General features: G+C 38.1%; 1 protein-coding gene across 2 annotated transcripts; it reads left to right on the top strand.

Annotated features, from left to right (window-relative positions):
- The first annotated feature begins 251 nt into the window (after positions 1 to 251).
- On the top strand, positions 252 to 24949 carry HMGCR (3-hydroxy-3-methylglutaryl-CoA reductase). 2 transcript variants are annotated; one of them, XM_007975643.3, is made up of 20 exons: positions 252 to 379; positions 5393 to 5580; positions 6989 to 7100; positions 7381 to 7468; positions 8711 to 8795; positions 10344 to 10449; positions 12953 to 13059; positions 13170 to 13286; positions 13699 to 13859; positions 13976 to 14223; positions 14330 to 14508; positions 17734 to 17928; positions 18293 to 18451; positions 18603 to 18760; positions 19560 to 19665; positions 21911 to 22081; positions 22424 to 22564; positions 22651 to 22809; positions 23234 to 23388; positions 23537 to 24949. In XM_007975643.3, the coding sequence occupies exons 2-20, from the start codon at positions 5416 to 5418 to the stop codon at positions 23589 to 23591; spliced, it is 2667 nt and encodes an 888-aa protein (XP_007973834.1). In that variant the 5' UTR covers positions 252 to 379; positions 5393 to 5415; the 3' UTR covers positions 23592 to 24949. The 2 variants fall into 2 exon arrangements, with proteins under 2 accessions (XP_007973834.1, XP_072870773.1); XM_073014672.1 differs by lacking the exon at positions 252 to 379 and adding an exon at positions 3238 to 3448.
- Positions 24950 to 25164: the final 215 nt, after the last annotated feature.

Raw genomic sequence — 25164 nt, 5'->3', positions numbered from 1 at the left:
AGGTCCCCTATCGCCTTCGCCTAGGCAGCTGCCATGCTTGCGCTCCCACGGCTCTAGGGCCAATAGGCAGGCCCTACTGCTGGGACTCGAACGGCTATTGGTTGGCCGGGCCATGGTGAGAGATGGTGCGGTGCCTGTTCTTGGCCCTGCAGAGAGCTGTGGGCGGTTGTTAAGGCGACCGATCGTGACGTAGCGCCGTCAGGCCGAGCAGCCCCCAGGCGATTGGCTAGACAATCGAACGATCCTCTTTTATTGGTCGAAGGCTCGTCCGGCTCCACGCGTGCGCAAGGCGAGTGTTCCTTCCGCTCCGTGTCTCCGTTGACTGGAGACGGGCGGAGCACCGGCGCCGGGGTTCGGTGGCCTCTAGTGAGATCTGGAGGTGAGGCGGGTGGTGGCCGAGAAGCGGGGCCGGGGCGGCGGGGAGCGGGGCGAGATGGGTGGGAGCGGGGTTTGGGCTATTTTGGTGGCAATTCTGGAGCTTCCCTCAGCCCTGGGAAGTGGCTGCCGGCGGCTCCTGTGGACCTGGAGGGTGCTGCGGTTGCGCTTTGTTGGTGTGGCGACCCGGACCCGCGTGGACTGCAAGGAATGTCCTTGAGGCCCGGCAGGCCGAGCGGCGACCGGCACCAGTGCCAGAGGAACCCAGGGTCCCGAACTGGGCTTGAGAGGCGGGCGGCGGTCTGGCCTCTTGGTGACTGCGGTCATCATCTGTGGACCCGCGGGGCGTAGCCGCGTTCATCGGCCGTGTTCAGAGTAGGCAGTGCTGGCTGCATTGTCGCGATAATCGGGGCAGAAAGGGTGTCAGGCAGGGTGACCTCGGAGGCCCCTGGATTCAAGAAATGCTAGGGGTCTGTGGGGCTTCTGGGTTGGCAGCTCGCAGGGCAGACGGGAGAAGCGCGCCTGCTGGATCCGGGCATTCACGCCCAGGAGCTGCTGTTCGTTAGCTCCTTTCTTTTACGTGACGGGAAAGATCTCTGTAAATGCTGCTGACTAACTTAGAACCGTAAAGAACCGTGGATTGGTGTAGATGTGTCCGGTTATTTACAGGAGAACGGCTTGAGAGCATGCAGAACCCAACGTGGGGATTCGCACAAGGACTCAAAAGATTCTTCTTTTTTTTTTTTTTTTTTTTTGGTAAGGGGCGTAGTCTCCTTGGTGCTGATGTTCTTTTAGGAAAAATGTACCTTGGAGATAAAAATATAGAACAGTTAATTTCTGCAGTAGGAGGAGGTCGATGTACTTCATTCTTAAGTAGTCGTTTGAAATATTTCAGGATTTGAGGATATGCCTTCTTAGACATGGTCCTGCAGAGTCCTAGGAAACATTTATTTCTGGGCTATACTAAATGTGCATGTTTTCGGCGTCCCACAAGGTAGAGAATGTACTTTTTGTTTACTTATGAATTTATTTTCGTCTCCATGCAATGAAAGGCATTTTGCAATTTAGAGATAATCTAGCAAAGGCCTGGACAGTACTTTGGGCATAGACTGGGTTTTGCAGGCCTGCTTTGTTGTAGTGTTCTTCCAGAACTTATGATAAACTTGGTGGTCAAGACAAATGGGAATTAGTAACATGAAGGTTAAACAAAATTGCACATAGGTTACAACATTAACATGAAAATTGTCAGGTGTTTGGGATAACCATTTCAAGATAAGTGAGTATGCCTGCATGCACACACTCTTTGTATTATTCCTTTATGGTCTAGTTTCTAGACCATAGATAGCCACATTATGGAATCACATGGTCTACTTAGGTTGACCCATGTGAAATTGCCAGTATTTAAAATTCAGCTAACCTACAAAAATAGCAGTTTCGTATGATGCCATTTAATACTTATCTTTGTCAGAGAACTTTGGAGCTCTAGCTTCATAAGTGAATGAAGAGAAGAGATATGACTTAAAAACAGCATATAATAGAATGTGAGCTAATTGGGTATAGAATCCAGGTTTCCTGATTGCCAGTGCAAGATTTTTTTTTTTTTTTCCTTCTTTCTGGAATACCAGCTTGAGCAGCAGAATGCTAGATCCTCTTGGGATTGAAAATGACTGCCATATAAGACGCAGTTCTTGCCTTCAAAGAGACAAAATGTACACATTTAATTAATTTGAGAACACTGTAAGACAGTATATAATCAAATACTGGCATGTGCAATGCAGGCGGAGTGCTGAGTAGGAGGAAGTAGGATGCCAAAACATCCTTTTCTGCAGTTGGTCATGGTAGGTGGTTTCTGTAGCAGATTGGATTGACATTTAAGAATTATCCATTCTTTTAAAGAATCTGTAAAATGCTTGGAGCATACTTTTTAGTCTGAATAAGTAAGGCATACCTTGCCTATTTGTTTTGTTTCTTTAAGTGAAATTAATTTTTATTGCAGTGTTGCATAAATACTGTCAACTCAATTTGCAGGAGCTATCCTGTAGCCTGCTTGTTCCATTTGCAACTGCTGATGAAGGTGGAAGATTGGATTCTATGGCATGTAAATGCTTTGCATAATCACAGGGCAATGGGGAGGATGTTCATGAGAAATGAGATTGTTTATAATTATGGTTGCTTTTGACACACCCTTATAAGATTGCTCTGTTTGTTTCCAAATAGGTGGGGTTTTCTGTGTTTAGGGGTGGCTGACAGGGTCATGTGTAATTTTTTTCCTTGAATATTGCAAAGATGACTTTACACCTGGGAAAAAAGTCCCAGAATTACAATGCCACCATAAAATCTTTTGAGGGAATACATAATGTGTCTAATGTATAGTTATGGGTTTATGATGTTAAACCAATTTGTTCACAAGTTAGTGTTCCTACAGGGTTGCAGCTAAGATTTTAATTCAAATGAATTAACTTTTTAATAATAATGGAATCTGATTGGCATAATGAGGAAAAATCTGAGCTGAAGTGTTTTTTTGCAGGGAAAGAGAGTTAGAAATAATTTTGACCTAATTTTGAAACACATAGTTAATTTACTTTCTGGAACTTCGATGCTAGTTGATCCTGTAGAACACTTGGTAGAGTTGTGTTTTAAATATAAGACAGAAATTATGTGATAGAATACCATCATGAAAATCTAGCCTTTTACTTTTAGTGAGTCTTTTGGTTATAATTAAGTAGGGTTCAAATCTAAGATTTGATTAAAGATTTCCAATATTTTAAGTCCAAGTACCTGCTAATTTAATAGAAAGTATTTTGTTGCTGTTTTACGTTTTCCAGGATAGTTCCAAGTTGACTGTCTCTAATCTGAAGATCTGAAATCCGAAATGCTCCAAAATCGGAAATTTCTTGAGCACCAACCTGACACTCAAAGGAAATGCTCATTGCAGCATTTGGAATTTGGAATTTGGATTTTGGATTAGGGATGCTAAGCTAGTAAATGTAATGCAGATATTACAAAATTCGAAAACATCCCAAATCTGAAACACTTCTGGTCCCAAGCATTTTGGACAAGGGATACTCAACCTGTATGTAAAATGTTTCTCCTTCCCATACCCCATTAATATATTCCCTGAATGCTCTGCATTTAGCCTTAAACTAGAGGGCATGGGTTACATCCATATCTAGGTGCCTTAAAAAAAAGTCATCTTTAGGTCTGTTTCAAGATGTGTCATAAAACACATGCTACTATAGTTTAAGAATTTAAGCCAGCATTTGTTGAGCAATGCTATGTGTGAGTGCAAGGTGCTGGAGGGTAAACTGATGAATAAGACTCAGGGTGGAAGGCTGAAAAAGCATGAGTAAACACAGGCAGGTACATGCCACATTTATATTCCTTTAGGTACTACCAGCTTTTTAAAACTGACCCACAGTAGGAAATACATGTTAATTTAAAAGCCAGACACACACTTATATATGGATAGTTTCTTGAAACATAGTTTTAAGAAATAATACCTACCCATACTACCTGGCTTACCCAACAGCTATTATTTATAATATTGTTTTCTATTTAATTTTATTTAAAAATGTTTGTTCTTATTGACGAAATTGATGTCATGATCTAATTGATCCAGTTGTTGTGGATCAACGGTTTGAAAACCATTCAGCTAGTGGCGTGGTATGGCTGAAATGTAGAGAACATGGAGTGATGCAGTGAGAGATGACACTTGATATTTGCTTTGGTTCCTTAAAGCTACTCTTTTTTTTTTCTTTTTTTTTTGGTCTTTCCCCAACCCTTTATAAATAGATAAATGCTTTCTTTCTCTTACTTGATTGCCTTTTTATAGTCTGTCTTCAACAGATGAATCACTTTCTTAGTTATTACTAAATGTGAGATTCATTTGAATTCTTGCTAGTGTGGCAGTTAATGAGCTTACTTTTTAAGTCTTTTTGTTGATTTTTGTGGGTTACTAATATGCTTTATCACAGGCATTAATTTCAGTGAAAGAAGTAAGACTTGTAGGTTTATTTGTGGAGACCAATGGTAATATAAGATTTTTTCAAAATAGAATATCAGAATTAGTATTTAGCAAACAGGAAATTTAGTCATGGTAGTCACTAGATCAAAATCTTCTATGTGTTCTATTGGGAATTTTTTGGAATGCCATATACAGATACTTCAGCCAGTCATCCTCTTCTACTACTGTTCTAGCTTTTGATTAGTTGTGAAAGTTGGGAGCTTTTCATGTCTAATGCTTTTCTACTGGTCTTCTAGCACTATTGTTGATGATTCTGCTAGAAGAAAAGCAGCCACCACAGCAAAATTCTTATCCTGTTTTATTAATGTAGAAACATCTATCAGAAAAGACTTTTTTTCTGTTGACAGCAATGTTAGGCAGGTTTTATTAAACATCCTTTTGCTAGTGACATTCTGCCATATGTTTTATGGAATGAAAAAGTACAAGAGGTCCCTGCCCTTGAGGATCTTATAAACTAACATGATTTATAGCAGGACACTCAACAAGTAGATTCTTTGGTGTTTACCTTTTGTGTAATCAGAATGTAGATGATGAAGAAGATACTTAACATGCTGTTATCTCGGTAATTAGAAAATGTGAATAGCTGTTTCTCACTTGTGTTTTCTGCTTGATTGCTCTTCTACTTACAAGGCTCAGGTAATAAGGTCGAGCTACTTATCTGGTTTGATCTTAAATGTTTGAATTCATATAATTTTTAAGAAATGACTGCTTTAAAGTTGGTTGCCAGTGAGTAGTCAAGGATTTATTGTTTGAGTGAAGAAGTAATAACATAGTTCTTTTAATTTTATAATTATTTTCCAGAATTATAAGGAACAGTATCAAATAGTCATATGTATAGGACACTGTGCATACAAAGCAGGGTTTATGGCATACTTTCCCTTAAAATCTTTTCCTAAAACTACAGTGAGCTATATAGCACACTCTTCCTTTAAATCTTTTCCTAAAAATACAATGAGCTGTATGCTAAGTGTTCACACTTGATATTCCTTCCAGGATCCACGGATTCTGTATCTACAATGTTGTCAAGACTTTTTCGAATGCATGGCCTCTTCGTGGCCTCCCATCCCTGGGAAGTCATAGTGGGAACAGTGACACTGACCATCTGCATGATGTCCATGAACATGTTTACTGGTAACAATAAGATCTGTGGTTGGAATTATGAATGTCCAAAGTTTGAAGAGGTTAGTGAAGTTAATTTGATATTGACTAAAGTAAATTACATTTTCAATTTCTAAAGAGCCCTTAAGTCCTTATATGGTCCCTTTAGGGACCACATAATTTTTAAAAGTTATGAGTAAAATATTTTTTTTTTTTTTTTGAGAGGGAATCTCCCTCTGTCGCCCAGGCTGGAGTTCAGTGGCAGGATCTCGGCTCACTGCAGGCTCCGCCTCCCGGGTTCATGCCATTCTCCTGCCTTAGCCTCCAGAGTAGCTGGGACTATAGGCGCCCGCCACCACACCCGGCTAATTTTTTGTATTTTTAATAGAGACGAGGTTTCACCGTGTTAGCCAGGATGGTTTCGATCTCCCGACCTCATGATCCCCCCACCTCGGCCTCTCAAAGTGCTGGGAGAATACAGGTGTGAGCCACTGCGCGCGGCCGAGTAAAATCTTTAGTATGTAGGAACTTACCTCAAATTTCTGTTTATATGGAATGCACTGGAAATACTATTATTTTGCGTTCTCTTCACAAATGAGTGTAATTGACTTTATTTGAGAAATACATCTTTTATAAGTAACTAATAGTCAAAAATGAGTGTGGGCCAGGTGTAGTGACTCATGCCTGTAATCCCAACACTTTTGGAGGCCAAAGCATGAGAATTGTTTGAGCCCAGGAGTTCAAGACTAGCCTGGACAACCTGGGCAACATAGTAAGACCAAGTCTTTAAAAAAAATTAAAGGCTGGGCGCAGTGGCTCACACCTGTAATCCCAGCACTTTGGGAGGCCGAGGCAGGTGGATCACGAGGTCAGGGGATCGAGACCATCCTGGCTAACACGGTGAAACCCGTGTCTCTACTAAAAAATACAAAACATTAGCCGGGCATGGTGGCGGGCGCCTGTAATCCCAGCTACTCAGGAGGCTGAGGCAGGAGAATGGCGTGAACCTGGGAGGCGGAGCTTGCAGTAAGCCGAGATTGCGCCACTGTACTCCAGCCTGGGCGACAGAGCAAGACTCCGTCTCAAAAAAAAAAAAAAAATTAAAAAATTATCTGGATGTAGTAGCATGCACCTGTAGTCCTGCTAGTTTGGAGGCCATGGCAGGAGGATCCCTTGAACCTGGGAGGTCGAGGCTGCAGTGAGCTGTGATTGCACCACTGTACTCTAGCCTGGGTAACAGCATGTAACCCTGTCTCAAAAAAAAAAAAAATTGAAATGATGTATTGACTTACCACAGTGGTTTGATTAAAAGTTGGATTTAATTTTTGATTTGCATGTTTGATATTTTTATTGGACTTGTATTGTGCTTACATTTATGTTCTCATGACAATATGTAAATGAATTACACATGCAAAATAAAAATTCTTAGTTTTGATTGCTTATTTTAAAAGTCAGAGCTATTGGAATTTCCTTTTCTTTCTCTCCTATTAGGATGTTTTGAGCAGTGACATTATAATTCTGACAATAACACGATGCATAGCAATCCTGTATATTTACTTCCAGTTCCAGAATTTACGTCAACTTGGATCAAAATATATTTTGGGTAATAGTTTTACATGTTTAACTTCTGGTGTCATGAGATTTTTGATGTGCTGTAGAAATAAACCTGTTCATTCAAATCATGTATTTGGAAATATGTGTGTTGCTGAAAGTGTGCTGCATGCATTTAATAGTTTCCTTATTATTGGCAGTTAGACATTCTGAAATTTGAGACCTTAATAATTTGGAGAAAACTAGTATTATCTCAGAATACTGTGTGAGACTGTTATTATTTGTGTAGTAAAGGATAAAAGTTTTTCAGTATTGAACTTTTGTCATTTTAGGTATTGCTGGCCTCTTCACAATTTTCTCAAGCTTTGTATTCAGTACAGTTGTCATTCACTTCTTAGACAAAGAATTGACAGGCTTGAAGTAAGTATTTAAAACCTAAATATACTTTCTGTCAAAATACATTTTAAAAAACTTTTCTTCCCCATGCTGCTAAGGCACACATTTTCAAAAGTTAAGAAAATAAGGGGAATTTTTTTGTATAATTTTACTATTAGCTACTTTTCTTAACTATTAACATTTTGGCATATATCCTTTTCTACTGTTTTTACACTTAAAGAAAATATCTGACATCATATATATTGTTTTATAATTTCTTTATGCATAATAATAGTTTATCAACATCTTTCCCTGTCCTTTTTTGTTTGAGACGGAGTTTCGCTCTCGTCACCCAGTCTGGAGTGTAATGGCATGATCCTGGCTCACTGCAACCTCCGCCTCCTGGGTTCAAGCAGTTCTCCTGCCTCAGCCTCCTGAGTAGCTGGGATTACAGGCACCTGCCACCATGCCCATCTAATTTTTGTATTTTTAGTAGAGACTGTTTTTCGCCATGTTGGTCAGGCTGGTCTCCAACTCCTGACCTCAAGTGATCTGCCTGCCTTGGCCTCCTAAAGTGCTAGGATTATTGACGTGAGCCATTGTGCCTGGCCTCCATGTCCTTAATGTTAAACTAAATTGTTTGTAATGGCTATATGTATTCTCTTCTGTCTAAACATCTTGTAGTTTATTAATCATCTAATGTTGGACTGTTAGGTTATTTAATTTTTTTCATTAATAACAACTCTGTGATGAATGTTTTTGTAACTACATTTTTGTTCATATTCATAATCATTTTCTTCAGATACATTCCTAGGAGTGAGACAGTGGTTTTGCTTTTTTTAGAGCTTTGCTTTTTTTTTTTTTTTTTAAGAGCTTTTTAGTGCTGTCATTGCCAATTTAGTTTCCAGAGAGTTTGTTTAGTTTATCCTTCCACAGGTGGTGATTAATGAAAATTTTTATATATTCTACTTTTTTCCCCTAATGGTAATCCAAGGAGGTACTTTTTACCAAGGATGATCTTTTGATACAAAATTATCAAAAAGTGTTTAAATGTAAATATACTTAAATTTTAACATTAAAAATATTTTTAACAAATATTTTGAGCAACTGTTATGTTTAGCTTTGAGGATGCTGAAGAAATATAGGGTATACCTTTTTGTCTGCAGAAAGGTACACATACTACAGGATCATACAATATAGAGGGGGAAAGGTTTTGTTCTAAAAAGAATTTTTTTAAAATCATACTTTTTCTCATTAAATTTATCTGATCATTTTGTTCTTTTCCAGTGAAGCTTTGCCCTTTTTCCTACTTCTGATTGACCTTTCCAGAGCAAGTGCATTAGCAAAGTTTGCCCTCAGTTCCAACTCACAGGTAAGTATTATTTATAAGATAGCAATGTGATTAGTATTCTTTTTTTCAGTTTACATTAATAGGAAGGATTAATAGAGTTTCTTCATAGTCCAGGATTTAAGAATTGCCCAAAGTTTTAAGTTTAATTCTCAAGTCCCAAGACTGGTCTCCATAAGTGCCCCAGGAACAGTCCCCTTTATCTAACAACTCAATTATGATTCTGTAGCTACTGGAATTTTGAATTGCCTCCATTTTTCTTTTTGAAAGTTTTCAGAAATTATGGTAATTTTTGGGTAAATAAGAGTATTTTCCTAGTGAAACACATCAGAGACCAGAACAGGATCTAATGGAAGAGAACCCCAGGGCTGACTGATTGATTGATTGATTTGAGATGTAGTCTCACTGTCGCCCAGGCTGGAGTGCAGTGGCGAGATCGTGGCTCACCGCAACCTTCTCCTGGGTTCAAGGGAGTCTTCAGAGCCTCAGCCACCCGAGTAGCTGGTATTACAGGTGTGCACCACCATCCCCGGCTAATTTTTGTGTTTTTAGTAGAGACGGAGTTTTGCCATGTTGGCCGGGCTGGTCTTTAATTCCTGACCTCAAGTGATCCACCCACCTCGGCCTCCCAAAGTGCTGGGATTACAGATGTGAGCCACTGTGCCTGGTCAGACTTATTTTTAAACCCCTTAAATTAACACTAGCGTTATTTCCTATTTTAAGTTTCTTCTTAATGTTCATTAGTCACTTTGAAGAACCTAACCTTTTTAATAATATTATATCAGAGCATTTTGAGTATAACATAGTACACAATTCTGCCCTGATTATTTATTGATAAATGTGTATGATCATTTGAACATGTTAACAAGGAAATGAGTTTGGTTTTATTAATACTAATATGATCTCATAAAAAATTTGCAACTAAGCTTCTGCCATGGTAGGCAAAAATATAGAATTTTGTAGGGTTTAATTATGTGGGATTTAAATGACAGAGTTAATGCGCGACCTCAAAGGAATATTCCTAAGAAATATCTTATTCAGTGGAAAGGGAATCAGGGCACTATATGTTCTTTTTTAAAAATTTGGCTGGGTGCAGTGGCTCACCCCTGTAATCCCAGCACTACGGGAGGCCGAGGCAGGCAGATCACCTGAGGTCAGGAGTTTGAGATCAGCCTGGCCAACGTGGTGAAACCCTGTCTCTACTAAAAATACAAAAATCAGCTGGGCATGGTGGTGGGTGCCTGTAATCCCAGCTACTCGGGAGGCTGAGGCAGGAGAATCGCTTGAACCCAGGAGGCGGAGGTTGCAGTGAACCAGGATCGAGCCATTGCATGTTGCGCTCCAGCCTGGGAAACAAAGTGAGACTCCATTTCAAAAAAGAAAAAAAAAATTCATTTTTAAATCTGTCATAATACCATCACACTTTCTATCTTGAATACCTGTTAGTTTTATCATATTGTATATTTTACTCTTTGAATAGTAATTTGATATTAATATAAGCCATAGGATGCTGTAACATTTAAAAAAGTTATTTTGTCCCTTGCCCTCATTGATATGTTTGATCTGTTTTAGGATGAAGTAAGGGAAAATATTGCTCGTGGAATGGCAATTTTAGGTCCAACGTTTACCCTCGATGCTCTTGTTGAATGTCTTGTGATTGGAGTTGGTACCATGTCAGGTTTGTAAGCAATTTTTGCCATATTTTAAAATAGGTATGTCACTAAAGAGGAAAAAGAACATCTTGGATTTGTATTATTTATTGTTAAATTCTGACTTTTAAATTACTCTTAAAATTTTTTATTATATTTGTGATATTTCTGTTCATTTGCTTTCTTTTGTTTGGTTTTTTAACCAACATTGCATTCCAAGGTTGGTCTGGAAGACACCTTCCAGGCCCTGCTGTTACTTAGACTCAACTGGTGACTTGGTTTTTTGTGTTTTAATTATCATGTAGGGAGAAAAGAGTCAGGAATTGGACAGATCTGAGTAAGATTCACCTAATAAGGTGATTGGAAATATTAATCAGTAGTAAGCAGTACATCTCAGCAAGCAGCCAGCATTAGCTTCAACACATGTTTCTTCATTCTTAATTTGGATAGTAGAGAATTAGATACTAATATCAAACATAGGACTTCATTATGTAGAATAAAAATTACAGCCTGGCATGGAAATTTGCCAGAAGGAATATATTATGGTGTGTGAAGGTCTCCTAATCATTAGGACTATATTTTATGACTTTCTCATAAAGACAATACTTAGTTAACTACTGTGTATTTCCTGGTACTTTAGAGCCGTCAGTGAGATGCCTCGTTCTTTCAGAAGTAAATTATCTAACTTTTAAGGGTGTAAATTACTGTCATTAGTTTAGGCCTTTTCAGTGGATAGTATTTTAAAAATGTAATATTGCTTCTAACTTTCTGAGAGTAAATTATTATTTAGTTATTTCTTTTATTCAACAAAGATTTTATTTAGCAGATAAAATATTTTTTAATTTAAAAAATTTACTTACCTTAAAATTTACTTTTGGGAGTACAATTTTATGAGTTTTGATAATGACATAGTCATGTAACCAGCACTACACTCAAGAAAAAATGTTGATCAGGTGAAAATGTACCTGTATGATTTTATTCAAACAAAAGAATATATGAGAAGAGGATTCGCCAGGAAGTAATAGTTGGGCCATGAAACCACGGGGTTATTCCTTGAAATAATAATGATGTGAAAAGCAGTTGGGCGATGAGTTTTGTCATGATATGGTCAGAAAAGTAGACAAAGGAAGTGATTAGATTTGTGGTTGGAGAAGGCAGTGAGACATTTACAGCTATACAGAAATGGTGTAATTAGAGATGTGGGTTAGGGTAGAAAAGGACAGATTTAACACATATTAACTTGGAAGTAACCCTTTGAAAAAGCCAGTACAAAAAGTAGAAAGTCTTAGCTTCTTGGATGCATGTGGATTGGTGCTGTTTCTTTGTGTGTAGAGAGACTTATCTGGGGACAAAGTAAGGAAGAATGCCTGGAGAGCGTATGGCAACAACATGAGTGAATATTGTGCAGAGAGAAATAGTAGATAGTCAAGTCATGAAAGCATTGGTCAAGTATGGTTTTGATGGCCTCAAGTTTGAAAAGATTATATTCAGCTACTGTTTAAAATGTAGTTTGATTTATAATGCTTTTGTTATTGTGATTGTGTAGCCTCTTGAATTTCCACATTTGAGGGTAATTGTGGAATTAAAAATATACAATATATGCTTGTTCTAGTCAGTCAAATGATATCTTAAAATTTAGGAAATAAAATACAACTTTGAGTTTTTGTGAGCAGTTTTTATAGGACAATTTAAATTTATGTTTCAAAGCATTGTTAGTTTGACATCAGAAATATGTTTTATATTATGCTCAAGGTTATTTGTAAAGTGAGAGAGAAGGATTTGGTGGTAATCTAAGGTCTCTTCTAGCCTCTGTAATTCGGTTGTTTTCTATTTGAGATTACCAAATGTATACCTTAAGCATTTTGTAGTGGATTATGTTTGTTAATTTTTAATCTTGAGTTGCCATTTTGTATTATATCATTTTCCAAACAGATCAGTGAAATAACCAAAATTATAAGAACTTCAGTAGCCATCATAGAGGTTATATTGAAATTAGAGTTTGTTGGTACACAAAAAATAATTATTTTGATCTTATATCAGGACTGGCATAACTGGCAGGATATTCTACTTATATAAAAAATCCTTGGTTAATTGGCAAATTGCTTTTCTCCTAACAAGTGGGATTAGATCAATAGTGTAACTGGGGTTTTGCTCCGTTAGAGTAGCCTGCGCGCTCCATATTTCATAACAAGGCACTACTGCTTGACAAAAAGGAGTTGGAAACACATATGTTTATCAGTTGTGTATTAAACACTATGATTCTGCCTGGCATTGCGATACTGGGAACATGGGAGAAGGCAAGAGCTTTGCCCTTGAGGGACTTAGAGTTCCGTGGTTATTCCTGCTGTTCCCTAAGGCTTGGCATCACCTCTGAATTGCTAATTCTATTTCCAGTAAATGGCAAGGAGCTTAATGTATTGATATTTTCATGTATTTGTCTACCTGCAGGAAGACAAATATATCCTTGTGATACATGCAGCATCAAAAATACACACACTTTACTAGTTATATCTTTAATTTTTCTCTAACCAGGGGTTCGTCAGCTTGAAATAATGTGCTGCTTTGGCTGCATGTCAGTTCTTGCCAACTACTTCGTGTTCATGACTTTCTTCCCAGCTTGTGTGTCCTTGGTATTAGAGGTAAGACCAGTTCTTACATATGGCACTAGTAGAAGGGTAATATTTCTGCTTACATCAGTTTACCTGAACAGAATCAATACCTTCTAATGTCACACTGACTTAATTTGTAGCTTTCTCGGGAAAGCCGCGAGGGTCGTCCAATTTGGCAGCTCAGCCATTTTGCCCGAGTTTTAGAAGAAGAAGAAAATAAGCCAAATCCTGTAACTCAGAGGGTCAAGATGATTATGGTAATGACATAGTTTTCTTCTCCTTCTAGTATCCTCACTTCCAATCTCATTCTTTTAAGATTTCTTATTTTCTACAATTTTTGGCCCATTTGATGATATTGCACCCCCTTCTTCCTTTTTTTCTTAATGTGTTCATTTCTTTGAGGCTCCTGGTCTTTATTAGCCCCTCTCTCCTAAGCAAACTTTTTAAGTTCCTCCACCTTATCTCCCTTTGAAAGCCTGTTCTTTGGGATGTTTTCAGTAGTTCAGTGGGGTCACTACTTTATTTAGTTGCATAGCAAGCTTGGGGCTTTTTTTTTCATGGTAAGAGGAAGCTATGAGAGAGAATGTCTGGTTGTCCATTTGCTAGGGATAAGAAATTTAAGTTCTGTTGATATGCAGAGGATACATTATTTTTAAAATTTTATTTCAGTCTCTAGGCTTGGTTCTTGTTCATGCTCACAGTCGCTGGATAGCTGATCCTTCTCCTCAAAACAGCACAGCAGATACTTCTAAGGTTTCTTTAGGACTGGATGAAAATGTGTCTAAGAGAATTGAACCAAGTGTTTCCCTCTGGCAATTTTATCTCTCTAAGTAAGTTAACTGAAGTCTACTTTGTGATATATTAATCATAGTACTCTATGCTAATATAAGTTGATTGTGTCCTGTACATTTCTGAATAATATTTTAATTTGCTTTCTTTTATTTAGAATGATCAGCATGGATATTGAACAAGTTATTACCCTAAGTTTAGCTCTCCTTCTGGCTGTCAAGTACATCTTCTTTGAACAAGCAGAGACAGAATCTACACTCTCGTTAAAAAACCCTATCACTTCTCCTGTAGTGACACAAAAGAAAGTCCCAGACAACTGTTGTAGACGTGAACCTGTGCTGGTCAGAAATAACCAGAAGTGTGATTCAATAGAGGAAGAGACAGGGATAAACCGAGAAAGAAAAGGTAACTTGTTATTCTCTTCGCTTTCAGTCCTTCATTGCTTCTTCAAAAAAGTCTGTTTTCAAAATTTTGTGCCGTGTTGTGAGATTTCTTTTGATCTCTTGAACAGTTGAGGTTATAAAACCCTTAGTGGCTGAAACAGATACCCCAAACAAAGCTACATTTGTGGTTGGTAACTCCTCCTTACTCGATACTTCATCAGTACTGGTGACACAGGAACCTGAAATTGAACTTCCCGGGGAACCTCGGCCTAACGAAGAATGTCTACAGATACTTGGGAATGCAGAGGTGAGGATGATACATAAACTCCAACGTGGCATTTTTCATTACAAAGGAGCTTTTCCAAGGAAGAAAAATCTAGTATCTGCTGTACACTACAGCTAAGTTCTGGGCACCGTGTAACATAACTAACAGATACTATCTTCTCTCTTTATTTCCCACAATCTTGAGAGGTAGGTAGAATTATCTGTTTTTTCGATGAGAATGTTGAGGTTCCAGTATGTTTAATTTCCCCAAGTAGTACATCTAGGAAATGGTAAAGCTGATAGCAGGGTCCAAGATTTTCTGACTCCAGAGTCAAAACTCTTTCTAGTTTATTACTGTTTATCAGAGATGAGCGACTACTGTATTCTCATAGGTGTGTTGAGGCCTAGAAAGAGTTTAACGCAGAGACAAGTTTCAAAGATAGAAGAAAGCTTTTGTTTTATTTTGTAAGCTTGATACCCATGAGGAAGCCTGCTTTTTTTCCTGAGATTTGAACAGGGTCTTCTACCTACATGACCATATCAATCTACTCATGCTTTCTTGCAAATAATCATGTTCCATCCATGTCTGCTTAATATGGTTAATTCTTTCTTTTAAATATATTTTAATACGTTTATTGGTAAAGTGCAATTTTTCACCAGTTTTATTGAGGTATACTTGACAAATGAAATTTTATTTTATTATTATTATTATTTTGGGAGACAGAGTGTCATTCTGTCACTCAGGCTGGAGTATAGTGGCACCATCTTGGCTCATTGCAACCTCCACCTCCCAGGTTCAAGTGATTCTTGTGTATCAGCCTCCTGAGTAGCTGGGATTACAGACATGTACCATGTCTGGCTAGTTTTTATATTTTTAGCAGAGATGGGGTTTCACCATGTTGGCCAGGCTGGTCTCAAACTCCTGGCCTCAAGTGGTCTGTCTGCCTTGGCCTCCCAAAGTGCTGGGATTACAGGCATGAGCCACTGCATGCCCGGCCTGCATTCTTTAATCATATACTTTTTAGCTGAACTTAGTCATTGTTCTTTAAACGCAGTTCCCAACTCTGGGTTTCTATTGTTTTTGTCATCTGACGTGCCTCCCCATCTCCAGGTGTTCACACCTTCAGGGCAAATGCTAGCATCTATGAAATCTATCTCAATTCCGCCGAACAGAAGTAACCTTTCTTTTCTGAAGCATCCTTTATATAGAGACTGTGCATTTTTAATGGCAGTTGTACTTTGTTGCTTGTATCGTATTTACATGAATATCTCCATTATTAGACATCAGGCTCTTAGAAGGCTAAGTCCATGTATTGAGAAGGCTTTGGATTTCGTAGGTGCTCAGTAAACTTTAAGAGAATGAATGAATTTTCATTGACAATACATAAACCAGCTAATGTTTATCTTACTATTCTTTTGAAAAATTAGACTAATATTAGTGTTTGCAAAGAAGATCCTTGAATAAACCCACAGGTAGTAGTCACAAAATTGAATTACTGGTACCAGTTTTGTGGAAGGTGGTGATTGTGAATGTGTGTGTATATATGTATGTATGCATATGTATGTATATCACCACCACAAGCAGAGTCAAGAGACAGCTAATAAACCAAGAGAAAATATTGGCAATTTATGTTTAGGGCTAAAGGGCTAATCTCTAATATATAAAAAGCTCCTGCAAACTGATGAGACTAAATTTTTATCTAATTTTTTAAAAGCAGATAATATAATCAGTCTATTGTCAGGAAAAAAGTACATATGGCTCTTAAAAATGTGAAAAGGTGATTAACTTCGTCCTAAGAGAACTGCAAATTAAAATTGTACTTGAGATATTTTCACTCATCAGATTGGCAATAATCCCAAGGTTTAATAACATACTCTATTGAGGTTGTCGGGAAAAGTCTTTTCTTGTTTTTTTTGTTGTTGTTGTTTGTTTCTTTTGAGAAGGAGTTTTGCTGTTGTTGCCCAGGCTGGAGTGCAGTGGTGTGATCTTGGCTCACCGCAACCTCTGCCTCCCAGGTTCAATTGATTCTCCTGCCTCAGCCTCCCAAGTAGCTGGGATTACAGGCATGTGCCACCACGCCTGGCTAATTTTTTATTTTTAGTAGAGACGGGGTTTCTCCATGTTTGTCAGGCTGGTCTCAAACTCTGGACCTCGGGTGATCTGCCCATCTTGGCCTCCTAAGGTGCTGGGATTATAGGCGTGAGCCACTGCCCCCAACCTGGAAAGGTCTTTTCTTACATTGGTGGTGAGAAGGCAGTTGGACAGTGTTAATTCAAATTAATAAAGTTGTAAAAATTATAAAAATTTATAAGATTATAAATGTTCATACCCTTTGGCCCAACACTTGTGTGAATTTATACCCGTATATATGCATGTGTGTGTGTGTGTGTGTGTGTGTGTGTGTATTTATAATCATGCATAAAAAAGTCTCTGGATGGATACACAGTAAAATAGCGGTACCTATTTATGTGTAGGTAGCAAAGAACTGGGCAGATGGTAGACAGAGATGGGATGAAGACTTTTTGTTGTATCTCTTTTAATATTTAGTTTTTAAACCATGTGAATATCTTGCCTGTTCAGGATATTAAAAATAGAAAGTTTACTAGAGTTTAAACAATAGCTGTTACATCTGACACACACTTGAAACCTTGCTAAATTCACATTTATTTTTCTTTTTATGGTGTATTAGTGCAAGCCTGTCTTTGTATTGTAAAATCTAATGATATGGTATTTATATTATTTTTGTTTGGCATTTTTTATATTAAATGAATTGTTATTTTGCGGAGGTATCTTTTTTTGTTTGTTTGTTTTTGTTTTGAGAGAGTCTCGCTCCGTCGCCCAGGCTGGAGTGAAGTGCAGTGGCCGGATCTCAGCTCACTGCAAGCTCCGCATCCTGGGTTTACGCCATTCTCCTGCCTCAACCTCCCGAGTAGCTGGGACTACAGGCGCCCGCTACCTCGCCCGGCTAGTTTTTTGTATTTTTTAGTAGAGACGGGGTTTCACCGTGTTCGCCAGGATGGTCTTGATCTCCTGACCTCGTGATCCGCCCGTCTCGGCTTCCCAAAGTGCTGGGATTACAGGCTTGAGCCACTGCGCCCGGCCCCGGAGGTATCTTTTAATTAAAAACTATAGTGATTTAATTAAAAAATTACATTATTTTAACTTAGCATTGTTTGTATTAAATGGTTTATAACATGAACTACAGTCCTTCAAGCCTTCTGTTTCATTTCTCTAACCCCAATTTCATTTTTTTCTCCATTTCTTTAGAAAGGTGCAAAATTCCTTAGTGATGCTGAGATCATCCAGTTAGTCAATGCTAAGCATATCCCAGCCTACAAGTTGGAAACTCTGATGGAAACTCATGAGCGTGGTGTATCTATTCGCAGACAGTTACTTTCCAAAAAGCTTTCAGAACCTTCTTCTCTCCAGTACCTACCTTACAGGGATTATAATTACTCCTTGGTATGTTGTTTTCTTGATGAAGAGAGGTTTGCTTTGTATGTTTTTAATCTTTTTCTTTTCTTGATTAGTTTCATATATGTACATAGTTTTATAAAACATTTTCCTTTTAAATCATTTTACCCTAATTTTTTATTCTGCTTATGATGTAGGTCATAGAAATCAAAAATATTTTTCCTGTTTTTATAGTCATTACTCAAAGATTTTAGTATTTTAAACACTTTTTAAAGGTAAATTAAAAATTTTGTTTAAAAAGAATACATACTAAAGGATTATGTTTGAAGATAGTTATTAATGACAAGCTGAGATGAGTTTTTGTGCATTTTACTATATAGATTTTCATTTGGTGCCTGACTTTACCTTGTAGGTGATGGGAGCTTGTTGTGAGAATGTTATTGGATATATGCCCATCCCTGTTGGAGTAGCAGGACCCCTTTGCTTGGATGGAAAAGAATTTCAGGTTCCAATGGCAACAACAGAAGGTTGTCTTGTGGCCAGCACCAATAGAGGCTGCAGAGCAATAGGTGTAAGTTGGCATTTATATATTTGCCATTTTTAAAATACATCATGGGCAAGGCAATGAGAAGAGTTTTAAGGACAATTAGTTGATACCTTTTGGGTCAAGCATGAGCGTTTTTGGGTAACATGTGCTTGCTTCTCTAACATATACTGTGTAGCTTGGTGGAGGTGCCAGCAGCCGAGTCCTTGCAGATGGGATGACTCGTGGCCCAGTTGTGCGTCTTCCACGTGCTTGTGACTCTGCAGAAGTGAAAGCCTGGCTCGAAACATCTGAAGGGTTCGCAGTGATAAAGGAGGCATTTGACAGCACTAGCAGGTGTGTGAGTGGATTTGTATGTATATTTATATCTACTTATTTTAGAAGCAGTGTCATTTTCTGTGATTACCAAACATAATTGTTAACATATTACCTCCTTAAGAGCACATAACAGAATATCAACTTTAAAGCCATTCATTTAAAATGAGTAATATTTATGCTTGGTTGGGGGGAAAAAAAGAATCTTGATTCAAATGAATAGCTCCACAGAGGTAAATTAGTAAGAAAAAAAAGTGTGAGCTAGTAATTTTGATTAGACTGTTACTTTGCCTAGGAGAGAACTGTCTTAGAAAGAAAGATTTTCTAGATAGGAGAGAAGTATTAGTATAATAGACTTACTTTAAATAAAGAAAATTAAATTTATAAAGTAGCATAATCAATACAAATGATAACCACAATATAGTTCAAGCTAACACATTTGTTTTTATGTGAACTGTGTAAGTTTATTAAGAAATAATTGTGACTGGGCGCAGTGGCTCATGCCTGTAAGCCCAACACTTTGGGAGGCCAAGGCAGGCAGATCACTTGAGGCCAGGAGACCAGCCTGACTGACATGGCGAAACCCTGTCTCTATTCAAAATACAAAAATTGGCTGGGCATGGTTGCCTGCGCCTGTAATCCCAGCTACTCAGGACGCTAAGGCAGGAGAATTTCTTGAACCTGGGAGGTGGATGTTGCAGTGAGCTGAGATCACGCCATTGCACTCCAGCCTGGGTGACAGAGCGAGACTCCATCTTAGAAAAATAAATAAATAAATAAATAAATAATAAAATATGAACTTTGCATCTTTTATTTATAGATTTGCACGTCTACAGAAACTTCATACAAGTATAGCTGGACGCAACCTTTATATCCGTTTCCAGTCCAGGTCAGGGGATGCCATGGGGATGAACATGATTTCAAAGGTAAGTGTAGGCGGAGTATCTGAAAGTACTTTTATTAAAAGGTAAATATTGATTGATATAACTTATGTTATATCAATCAGGCATTTGTTGATTGGTATTCCTTACATTTGATAGATTTAATTTAGACTTGGCATTACACATATCCTGAGTTTACTCAGGACTGGGAACAGTCTTAGTGTTGACATTTCAAAACTTTATCTAGTCAAGAGACCACCTTTGAAGCTGACCTCTTCCAGAGACTTCAAGATTCGTCTTTAAGAACGCCAATATAATCCCAGTACTTTGGGAGGCCAAGGCAAGGAGATTGCTTGGGGTCTGGAGTTTAAGACCAGCCTGGGCAACACAGTGAGATGCCATCTCTACAAGCAATAAAAAGAAAATAGCTGGGCATAGTGGCACATACCTGTGGTCCTCGCTACATGGTAGGCTGAGGCGGGAAGTTAGCTTGAGCCTAGGAGCTTGAGGCCAGCTTGGGCAATGTAGCAAGACCCTGACTCCATTCATCCATCTGTCTGCCCGTCTGTTCGTCTGTCCGTTTTGAATTTAGGATATTTTCTACTTATGTGGGGTTTACAGCCTAATAAACCTATCAAAAGTCAAGGAGCATTGCCAATAAACAGTATGGCAGTTCAACAACTTAAAAATAGAATTACCATATGATCCAGCAGTTGCACTTCTGGGCATATACCCAAAAGAACTGAGAGCAGTTCTCAAAGAGATATTTGTACACCTATGTTTGTAGCAGCATTTTTCATAATAGCCATGAACTGGAATCAACCTAAGTGTTCATTGTTGGATGAATGGACAACAAATTAGATGTATTTGTATGTGTGTGTATGTATATGTCTATATAAAATGGAATATTACTCAGCTTTAAAAAGGAAATTATAGCACATGATACAACATGGATAAACATTGATGACTTTATGCTAAATGAAATAAACCAGTCACAAAAAGACAAATACTATATCATTCCACTTGAATCAGGTGTCCAGAATAGTCAAATTCATAGAGACAGCAAGTAGAATGGTGGTTATCATGGGTTTGGGGAAGGGGAAAATGGGTGGTTGTTATTTAGTAAGTACAGAGTTTTTGTTTTATGAGATGAAAAGAGTTCTGGGAGCAAAGACATGGAACCGGCCCAAATGCCCATCAATGATAGACTGGATAAAGAAAATGTGGCACATATACACCATGGAATACCATGCAGCCATAAAAAAGGAATGAGATCATGTCCTTTGGAGGGACATGGATGAGCCTGGAAACCATCATCCTCAGCAAACTAACACAGGAACAGAAAACCAAACACCACACCTTCTCACTTGTAAGTGGGAGTTGAACAGTGAGAACACACAAACACAAGGAGGGGAACAACACACACTGAGGCATGTCAGGGGGTTGGGGGCAAGGGGAAGAGCATTAGCACAAATACCTAATGCATGTGGGGCTTAAAATCTATATGACAGGTTGATGGGTGCAGCAAACCACCATGGCACATGTATACCTATGTAACAAACCTGCACATTCTGTACATATATCCCCAGAACTTAAAAAAAAAAAAAGAGTGCTGGGTATTTGTTGATGAAAAAAAAAAAAAGAGTGCTGGGTATTTGTTGATGGCAGTGTGAATATACTTACCACTGTATACCTAAAAATGGGTAGGATGGTAAATTTTATGTGTTTTACCACAATAAAATTATTTTTTAAATTGCCAATAAGTATGTTTTGGGTTATTGAGGTATGAGTCATTAATTGAATTAATTCTATTTAATTGGAAGTCATTGGAAAGCTTATTTGTGTTTTATGTAATATTAAAGCTCAATGACTTTCCACCTCACAAGATCGACTCTCATGACTCACTTCTCTTTACGGACTGCATTACTTGGGGTTTTAGGTAACAGCTGAATAATTAGAAGATGGAATTTATTACTCATTCCCCAGTGACACATAAATATAAGTATCCTTATTGAGTATTTTTAACATTATCATTTTTTATCTACATCCTATTCAACAATGACTACAAAGAACTTGGTTTTCTTACCGAGAAAGAAACACATTAGGAATCTATACCTGACCAAGAAAGTAATTGTGATGGTTAATAAAACAGCTGTTACTTTTGTGCTCAGTTTCTTTGAAGTATAGTTATTACACTTAGAAATATATCATAGATACAAATAAATTTTTCTCATAAGGATGAATATTTCATGCATTTTAATATGTGTGTGTTTTGCGTTCTTGTTAACAGGGTACAGAGAAAGCACTTTCAAAACTTCACGAGTATTTCCCTGAAATGCAGATTCTAGCTGTTAGTGGTAACTATTGTACTGACAAGAAACCTGCTGCTATAAACTGGATAGAGGGAAGAGGAAAATCTGTTGTTTGTGAAGCTGTCATTCCAGCCAAGGTTGTCAGAGAAGTGAGTGACTGGATAGATAACTTTTTTTTTTTTATTTTGTAATCTTTAATTGTATTTAAAACTAGGGTAAAGGAGTATTAACATTTTAAATAAAGTTAAATATATGGGACAGTGTTTTCCATCAAAGATGGCTGTTGTACCTTGCCACCTGTCTATGTGTATCTAATCCATAGGAACAAACTTTACTGATTTTTTTTTAATTATTATTTTTTAATGGAGGACAGAACTTGAATGGGGCCACATCTAAACTTTGTTATCTGGAGGTGCAGAAAGATAGATTTGGGTAACATTCCCCTGAACCTTCTGGAGGAACATCTAAATGTACACAGCTCTGTTTTCTAGGTATTAAAGACTACCACAGAGGCTATGATTGAGGTCAACATTAACAAGAATTTAGTGGGCTCTGCCATGGCTGGGAGCATAGGAGGCTACAACGCCCATGCAGCAAACATTGTCACTGCCATCTACATTGCCTGTGGACAGGTGAGCTCTCCAGCCTCCACTTCCCTTGTTACGTCTTTCTGAGTGAAGGAAGTATATTGTAGATTTTTTTCTTTTCTTTTTTCCAGGATGCAGCACAGAATGTTGGTAGTTCAAACTGTATTACTTTAATGGAAGCAAGTGGCCCCACAAATGAAGATTTATATATCAGCTGCACCATGCCATCTATAGAGATAGGAACGGTGGGCGGTGGGACCAACCTGCTACCTCAGCAAGCCTGTTTGCAGGTATGATGTATCAGGCATAGAGTCCACACGCCTAGTTCCGACTCTGGGTTCTCTTTCTAGCTGAGACTATGTATCACTCACCTCTGTATTTTAATTGGTCTTTTCAAAACTCTTTTGTCATATCAGCCTAATCCATTGTGTCCAAATAGGCATTTTTCAGCTTGTGCTTAGATAAGAAAGTAGATGAAGAGAGCAGATGAATGATCATCTACTGAGTAAAGGGTACTGCCAGTGAGGCTGTGAATATGATGTTAGCTATGGTGTTATGCACTGTCAGTCGTGGCTGTCAAGTCTTGGAAAGTTAGTACGTCCAGTGGAGTCTAGTTCTATTCTAATGCCATTTATAGTTGCCCTGTTTTTAGTTGATTAAGAAATTGTTCATGATTTTAAGGGTGAATCTTACTGTGTCTCTCTCTGGCTACAGATGCTAGGTGTTCAAGGAGCATGCAAAGATAATCCTGGGGAAAATGCCCGGCAGCTTGCCCGAATTGTGTGCGGGACCGTAATGGCTGGGGAATTGTCACTTATGGCAGCATTGGCAGCAGGACATCTTGTCAAAAGTCACATGATTCACAACAGGTAATACCCAAAGATATATTTAGCATGTTTTCCCTATATTTCAAAAAATATGCAGTGTAAAAACTTACTACTCAGCTACTGTAGTCCCAGGTTAAAATTCTACATTCCTGATATTTATATATTGCTACTTTGTCATTTTCTACCATAGGTCGAAGATCAATTTACAAGACCTCCAAGGAGCTTGCACTAAGAAGACAGCTTGAATAGCTTGACAGTTCTGAACTGGAACACGGGCATTGGGTTCGAAAGGACTAACATAAAATCTGTGAATTAAAAAAGCTCAATGCATTGGCTTGTTGAGGATGAATAGATGTGATCACTGAGACAACCACTTGGTTTTTGACTCTTTCAGAGAGGTCTCAGGTTCTTTCCATGCAGATTCCTCAGATCTGAACACAGTTTAGTGCTTTACATGCTGTGCTCTTTGGAAAGATTTCAACAAGAATATCGTACGTTAAAGCATCAAAGATGGTAATCTACAGCTCACCTCTGAAGGCAAATACAAGCTGGGAAAAAAGTTTTGATGAAATTCTTGAAGTTCACGGTGATCAGTGCAATTGACTTCCTCCCTCACCCCTGCCGATTGAAAATGGATTTTAAAATTATACTATAGCTGACGAAACTCCTGATTTTGTAGTTAATTTATTAAGTCTGGGATGTAGAACTTCAAGAAGTAAGAGCTAAGTTCATATTTGTAAATTAATTCTTCATTTGGTGCTGGTCTATTTTGATTTTGTGGGGTAATCAGCATTATTCTTCAGAAGGGGACCTGTTTTCTTCAAGGGAAGAAACACTTATTCCCACACTACAGAATAATGTGTTAAACGTGCTAAATAGTTCTGTCAGGAAAACAAATCACTGCATTTATCTCCGCAGGCTATTTGTTCAGAGAGGCCTTTTGTTTAAATATAAATGTTTGTCTAGATTGGCTATAACATGTCTTTCAGCATTAGGCTTTTAAGAAACACAGGGTTTTGTATTCATTACTAAAGATATCAGAGCTCTTAAATGTTGCTTAGATGAGGGTGAGTGTCAAATGCAAGCAAGACTGGGACCTTAGAAATCAATGGAGAAACACAGTTTTGAAAGAAAAATACCATTTCTCTAAGCCAACTTTAATTGCTTAAGAGACATTTTTATTTAGTTGAAAAATATAGGTTTTTTTTGGTAAACTGTATCAAATCTGTATATGTTGTAATAAAGCTTCTTATGCTAGTTTATTGGAAGTGTTCAAGAAATAAAAATCAACTTGTGTACTGATAAAATACTCTAGCTTGGGCCAGAGAAGATAATGTTCTTTAAGGTTGTCCAGGAAACCCTGGCTTGCTTGCGGAGCCTAATGAAAGGGAAAGTCAACTTTCAGAGCCAGTGAAGGAGCCACGTGAATGGCCTAGTTCCTGTGGCCAGGAGGTTGGTGACTGAAACATTTACAGAGGGCTCTTTGATGGACCCATGAACGCTCTTAGCTTCCTCAGGGGATCAGCAGAGTTACTGAATCTTAATTTTTTTTTAATGTACAAGTTTTGTATAAATAATAAAGAACTCCTTATTTTGTATTACATCTAATGCTTCAAGTGTTGGTCTTGGAAAGCTGATGATGTCTCTTGTAGAAGATGGACTCTGAAGAACATTCCAGTAAACCACGGCAGCATGGAGAGCCTCCTAGTGATTGCGTCTGCAGTGTTATTGTGGAAGATTTACCTTTTCCCTTGTACGTAAAGCTTAAATTGTTCTTGTTGTGACTTTTTAGCCAGTGACTCTTTTTCTGAGCTTTTC

This window comes from Chlorocebus sabaeus, chromosome 4, assembly GCF_047675955.1.
Source record: "Chlorocebus sabaeus isolate Y175 chromosome 4, mChlSab1.0.hap1, whole genome shotgun sequence".
Classification (NCBI taxonomy): Eukaryota; Metazoa; Chordata; class Mammalia; order Primates; family Cercopithecidae; genus Chlorocebus; species Chlorocebus sabaeus.
The sequence above is the reverse complement of the archived record's forward strand: the minus strand, read 5'-3'. Positions and strand labels throughout refer to the sequence as shown.